The sequence below is a fragment of the Glycine soja genome, chromosome 9, assembly GCF_004193775.1.
Source record: "Glycine soja cultivar W05 chromosome 9, ASM419377v2, whole genome shotgun sequence".
Classification (NCBI taxonomy): domain Eukaryota; kingdom Viridiplantae; phylum Streptophyta; class Magnoliopsida; order Fabales; family Fabaceae; genus Glycine; species Glycine soja.
In genome coordinates, this window is record NC_041010.1 from 22,356,213 (window position 1) to 22,363,003 (window position 6,791).

Below are 6,791 nucleotides of genomic sequence, written 5' to 3' on the forward strand. Positions count from 1 at the left end.
ATTCTACTCACATTAAGTATCTAGAATCCCAGTATTAGACTTAGGTGTGGTTTGTATTGGTTTCTCTCACTTACGTTGTTAGAATGGTTTTATCGCATCTTACTTATGCATTCAAGTATCTAGAAGCCTAGTATTGAGCCTAGATGTAGTTTTATAGCACCCTACTCAGGTGTTAAGTATCTAGAATCCTAGTATTGACTTTGTTAACCTTTATTGTCATTTGTCAATGAATTGCGTATTATATTGCTCCTATCCGTGTGTAGAGTGATTTTATCACGCTACTCACGTGTTTGGTATTGGGTCTAGGTTCTTCAAACTTATGAGCTTTGTTAGCTTACTTAGGTGATCCATTGAATAATGAATTTGGTTAGGTCATCCTCTCAAATTTATCTTTTATTTTGAACATTTTGGTCAACCTATTATGATTGGAGGTTCACAACTTCTTAATCGTTGAGCTTAAAAGATGTAAATCCTTGGGTGATTAGTCACTAACTAGACAATATACAACCCATCAAACACTGAACCTAAAAATAAATATTTGTTGTGATTGATTTCTCTAACTAGCCAGTCCATAAATAATTATTTAATTTCTAAAAAAATAAAACATTTTAGTTATAACTCAAGAATGAAAAGACTAATGTATTTAAATTTATAGTTCTAGATAAAATCATTTTCTTATTTTACTTTAAATTAAATTAAGTGATTTTTTATATAAAAGAATATTTTATTTGTATTAAATTAAAATTAATTTTTTGGTATGAAATTATTAACTATTTTTAAATTATTTTAAATATATTTTTAAAAATAATTATTATAAAACCAAAATATTATTATACAAAACACTTTGTGATTTAATAACCATAAGTGATAGCAACACATTTTATAACACTCTATTTAATATATTTTTATTATAGATTAAAATTTATTAAAAATTACAAATGACACTTATTAAGAAAAATTAAAAACTAAATCATTAAGTATATGAATAAACTAAAATAAGATTATTTTAATTTAATAAAAAATCTCAAGTTCAAATCTTATGTTAAAACTGTTTAAAATACTTAGAAAAAGAATTTTATCACCTATAATGATATTTTTTAACTCAAATATAATTATTATTTTTGGATAATACTTGTGATCTAAATAAAAAATTAACTTATAATATTTTATAATTTGTAATAAATTTCAATCAAATAATTAAAAAATATTTTAAAAGCAAATAACGTTTCTCAAATATATAAAAATAAACATTAACCATCAAAACGTCTAACTAATTAATTGATCAGTTTCTATGAATTATTCTAATATTCTTTTAATTCTTATAAATAAATAAACATTAAATCATTACTCCATTTAATTAAATTGATAAAATTTCAGCATTAAATTGATGACATTGACATTATTATTAACTACTACTCTCAAGTCTCAACGAAATGAATTAATGTATATACACTCACTCACTCTCGTTAGCTAGTAGCTAGAGGGAGCATCAGCATCAGCATCAGCACTGAGTAGCAGCAGCAGTAGCAATGAGTTCTGGTTCAGTCACCAAAGCACCACCACCCTCTTCTTCTTCATCACCCAACTCTTCCTCTGAGTCCCTTGATGGCTTGAAGTTTGGCCAGAAAATCTACTTTGAGGATGTGAGTGTTGCAGCAACAACAACAACTCAAGGGGCCTACAAAACAAGTCGTGTGGTTTCTTCCCCTTCTTCTGCTTCAAAGAAGGGAAGGGGTGGTTCTTTGCAAGCTCCTAGGTGTCAGGTTGAGGGCTGCAAAGTAGATCTGAGTGGTGCTAAGGCTTACTATTCTAGGCACAAAGTTTGTACCATGCACTCCAAGTTCCCTACTGTTATTGTTGCTGGTTTGGAGCAAAGGTTTTGCCAACAGTGTAGCAGGTCACCATCCTCTCTCTCTCTCTCTCTTTACCTTTTGTTTATTTATTATTGACTTCAAAAAGGGAAAAAATCTTCTTTTGTTTTTGTTACTCTTTTGTTTTTGCTATTTTTAGCTGGCTTGCTATATTGGGTAATTCTACTTCTGCTTTGGTTTCCTTTCCTCATCTTACTTCCATTGTTTTTGCTATTTTTAGTGCATTTGCTATACTGCTATGCTATTCACATGCTCTTGTTTTTTAGAAGAAAAATGGTTTTGTTTTTCATTCCAATTTTTACATCCCTTTGTTGTGTGGTTTTTGGCTGTATCTTTTACATTTGTTGCTTTTCATTTCAGGAATTTAATCATGCTGATTTTGTTCCTTGTGATTGTTCTCTGTAGATTTTTTTTAAGTTGATTGCGTGTAATGAGTCTTGCACTTCTCTTACTTCATAATGAAGTGTGTGCAAGGTTTGTTTTACTTTGGTTTCTAATGTTTCTTTATGATTGGATAATTGTTAATGTGTCTGGATTTGATGCATCTATTGGTGCTGTGAGTTGTAGATGATAACATAACCATGGTGTTGTGTTGTTTATCTTGTAGTTATGGTTAGTGATTGGCGAGGGAATATGCTTTAGAAACCAATTGCTTTTGTGAGCTTGTGTTGTTTCTTCTTTCCTCCTTCATGGTATCATGGAGTGCTCATGAAAGGGAAAGGGGAGTTCTCAGCGAAAGAAAAAACTGTACAAATGAGTGTGAAACAGCTGCATAACATGTGAATCAATGTAAATTGGACTCTGATAAGTGAAAAATTTAGGGTAGTTTAGACATACCAAGCCTTCAAGAGGGTCAATATATAAATCAAGATTTGGAATAATAAGACCATGCAATACTATTTTCCCATTTTTAACTTGTTATTTGCTCATGAAATGATACCTCTCTCATGTAATGTAAGTTCATTCCACAAGAAAAGTGCTTTTTTCCCCACATTATTGTCATATACAAATCATGTAAGGCCTCCTTAAGGTAGGTAGGGTCTAATGTCCTATCTTTGTCTTGTTAACAACTCAATGGAAATGACTAAAATTAATGTTACTGGATAATTCAATTAACTTGCTTGTGACTGTTAGATACCTCAATGGGGCTTGAATCAAAGATGTAAGATTGTAAGTGAAAAGGGAATAGGGTTAGAAGGGAGAGGAAGAGAGGGATATCTTTTGGAAGTTAGATGGTTAACAGAAGAGGGACTGGGCTCTCAAATTCTGAGTGCAGAGAGAAGAGTGGTCTGTGTTCTCATTGTTCAATATAGAATTATCATTCTTGTTACCGAATTCTGATCTAGATCTTAAGACAGTATCCATTTTCTGTTCAGTAGTGAAAGCTTGATTACATCTGAATTTACTTTCCTCTTCAATTTGACTCATCATTGCTAGCAAATGTTACAGGGCATTTTAGGGATGTGTTTAATGGCAAAATGTTACTAACAAGTGGGTAGTTTTGGAGATGGATGGTTATCATAATTTGGATAGTTTTCTGACCATAAGATTTGGAATACTTGGCCTACTTGTTTGCCAGTATTTTTGGACAATAGTTATGAGGTGAAATAAAAGAGCCACTTAAGTGACCTGATTGGTTGGGCATTGCATAAAATGTTGCAGATTTGTCCTCCACTGACAAACCAATTATATTTTTCCAGATTAAGATATTTTAGGGAATTATTCTCTTCATGCAGGGCTAAAATTTTCAAAAGGAATTGCCAACATGTGCTCTAAGTTCCTATTGATGGTTGATTTCATACACCTTCGTTCATTTGTCTTGTGTATTGTGGTATTCATATGAAGATCATATTAGAAAATAATCTCTTCTAAAACTACTTAAAATTGAACATTCAAGCCATTCAAGATGCTGTATGTTCTCTGGTGAAAGATAAACCTTGTCGATTGACAATTGTGGGATGTTAATTACTTATGTGGAATAATGGTGTTTAGCAACTAAAAGGTATAGGGATTTTTTTGGATGTTCTCCTGGCATGGATATAGTACATGTTAAGCACTATAGAATAATGGTGTTTAGCAACTAAAAGGTATAGGGATTCAAATGTTTTTTTAAACTTAATAACAAGAGTTTAAACATACCTTGAGGTAGTGTGCTAATGAAGCTTTGTCTGGGCTCTTAATATGATGTTATGTTATTATATTCTATGGTTGTTGTGACTTGTGACCTTAAATTGGAATGGTATTATCTCATGGTGTTAAAAATCTCAAATGTCATTCTTTTTCCTCCAAATCTCATTTTTCAATTCTTTGATGCTATGATTATCTGGAGAACTTGTGTTACAATGAGAGTTTCAACTGTTTTGGGGCTTATCAGCACAAATCTATTAATGTGGTAAGCTTCCACTATTGTTAGGGAGCTTAGATAGCTCTCTGGTGGCTGTTTCCTGTGAAGTATTAGTCTATTAATGTCCCTTTTGGGCTTTTGTTCCGTCCAAGGTCGAATAGGATTTTATTGCACATTTTCCATACCCTCTTTAAGGTGCTTCCTATTTTCCATAATGAAATTAACCAGAAAGAGGGAAGGGATCAATAAATCGACAGTGCTGTTATGAATCAAGACAGTGTTTAAAAAGGTTTTGGAGACATAGCACAGATGGATGTTTTCAAATCTACTATTTTCAGCATTGTAGATGAGCAAACACGTTAATGGGCGAAACAAAATGTCATGTATTCTTATTTTGGTAAGAAAGTGAATGTATATTTTAAGGTCTGTATTCTGTATTCAAGCTCAATGCTTCTCTTTCAATTATGCAAGTATATATTGTACCAAACATGAAATTTAAGTTCGAAGTATCTTGGATGGGATGTTCCTTGATTGTTTGTTGAGAGGATTTTTTGCTGATGCCATCACAATCCTTAGTTTAAAACATTTGTGACTTAGGCTGTATTTCCATTATGATATACTGTATCCAATGCATTAAGATTTCTGATAAGATATGGGAATTGCTTCTTATGGAAATATACCTATGGTATTGGCTCTATACATATTAGCTTTGTTCTGTAATGTTGTCACAATGACTAAGTTTTACTGATAAATTCTCTCATTTGTAATGTGAATTTAATATAATGAAAGGAGAAATAGTTCAAATGCTTCCAATTCTGTGGTAACAACAGGTCAACAGCATTGCATGTAATGCTAAGAAGCGATTTTGTCATGTTAGAATTCTCAAATCTTGTGTCATCTCATGTTCTCTTTTATAGTAATGTTTTACTTGCTAGAAATTATATTTCAGAAATCTTGTGTCTGATCATACTCTTTGGTATCATGCTTTTATATAAACATGGAAGCATTTATATTTCAGAAAAGTTAATATCCTCTCTGATGGCCCTTGCCCAGGTTTCATCTGCTTTCTGAATTTGATGAAGGAAAACGAAGCTGCCGCAGGCGACTTGCTGGTCATAATGAGCGCCGACGAAAGCCCCCGCCAAGCTCCACACTAGCCTCTCACTATGGCAGACTCTCTGCGCCTATTTTTGGTTAGAAATTATCAGTAAAACATCAATTCGAAACCACTCTCTCTGCTTAATGTATCCCTAGGAAGTAGGAAGCATCAATAATTTCAGTTTTTGCTATTCCTTATAAAACATTCAACTGTTTCACCCATGTTTAACAGATAACAGTGGCCGAGCCGGTGGCTTTCTGATGGAATTTGCTTCATACCCAAAGGTTACATTGCGAAATACACTGCCAACACAAAGATCAGCCGAGCCGGCTCTCGGTAACCATGCTGCAACACTTACCTGGCAAGGAAGCTCAGACACACCATCTGAATTTTTCCTGCAAGAATCAGGGAGTGGTGGAACAAGCTTCCTTGGTTCCAAACATCCCTTACTGGAAAGTTACACTGGAGTGACTGACTCAAATTGTGCTCTCTCTCTTCTGTCAAGACAAACCTGGGGTTCCAGAAACACAGCCCCAGCAACAAGTGTTGAGCTGAACAACAACTTGTTGAATTTCAATGGGACATCCATGACACAATTTTCCGCGGCTTCTTCACAAGCTGCAGCCATCCATCAACTTCCAAATGCCACCTCATGGTTGTACCTAAAGGGAGTTGGTTCTGGTGATTGTTCGCCTGAGGGTGTCCCCGATCTTGGTCTAGGTCAAATTTCGCCGCCTCTTGATAGCCATCTTCATGGTGAGCTTAATGTGTCACAGCAGGGCAGGAGGCATTACATGGATCTAGGGGAATCCAGGGCATGTGAGTCTTCTCACTGGTCTCTTTGACGCACTTCTATGCTATCTGTTACTATTTGATCAGTTACCAGACTGGCACTAACTACTAGCATTTTGGTTTCTTTGAACTTAGAAGCAAGGTGGGTATATCCTTCTTTTGGTTGTGGAACTTTGAAAATTGAAACATCCTTATTTTGGTTTGTTTGAACATATCAGCAAGGTAGGTAGCCTTGTTTTTTTTTTTTTTTTTTTTTTTTTTTTTTTTTTTTTTGTGGTACCTTTCAGACATTATTAGTTTGGTATTGGAACTTAGAAGCAAGATGGGGTTGTCCTGTTTTATTTTGTGGAAATTTCAGACGTGTAAATCATTTTATTGTGGGTATGATCGATGTTTTCTAGCATATATGTCTGTGATTCCACTGAATGCATATTCCTTATATTGTTATAGCTGTACTTGGAGTTATTTGTTAAAATCATTAGATTAAGGGGATGTATTGGATTAGTATTTTAAAGAATTTTAAAAGATTTTTTTTATAAAAAAATAGAAATTTAAATGTTAAAAATAAGTCTTTTAGTATACAATTAAGATTTTTTTTACCTTCAAAAAAGTCTTATGATATTTAAAAGTATATAATTTTTCATTTTGATGAATTATTTTTTAAAATAAATTTCATTGGATTTTA

The 6,791-nt window shown here is 33.3% G+C and overlaps 1 protein-coding gene across 1 annotated transcript; it reads left to right on the forward strand.

The window, feature by feature from the left end:
- The first annotated feature begins 1,452 nt into the window (after nucleotides 1-1,452).
- Nucleotides 1,453-6,511, forward strand: LOC114367376 (squamosa promoter-binding-like protein 9). The gene is made up of 3 exons (XM_028324548.1): nucleotides 1,453-1,897; nucleotides 5,269-5,408; nucleotides 5,546-6,511. The coding sequence occupies exons 1-3, from the start codon at nucleotides 1,530-1,532 to the stop codon at nucleotides 6,157-6,159; spliced, it is 1,122 nt and encodes a 373-aa protein (XP_028180349.1). The 5' UTR covers nucleotides 1,453-1,529; the 3' UTR covers nucleotides 6,160-6,511.
- The last annotated feature ends 280 nt before the right edge of the window (nucleotides 6,512-6,791 follow it).

Coding starts and splice junctions, on each gene's coding strand:
- LOC114367376 (XM_028324548.1), top strand. CDS start 1,530: ATGAGTTCTGGTTCAGTCACCAAAGCACCACCACCCTCTTCTTCTTCA. Junction 1,898..5,268: donor TTTTGCCAACAGTGTAGCAG/GTCACCATCCTC, acceptor GCCCTTGCCCAG/GTTTCATCTGCTTTCTGAAT. Junction 5,409..5,545: donor ACTCTCTGCGCCTATTTTTG/GTTAGAAATTAT, acceptor CATGTTTAACAG/ATAACAGTGGCCGAGCCGGT.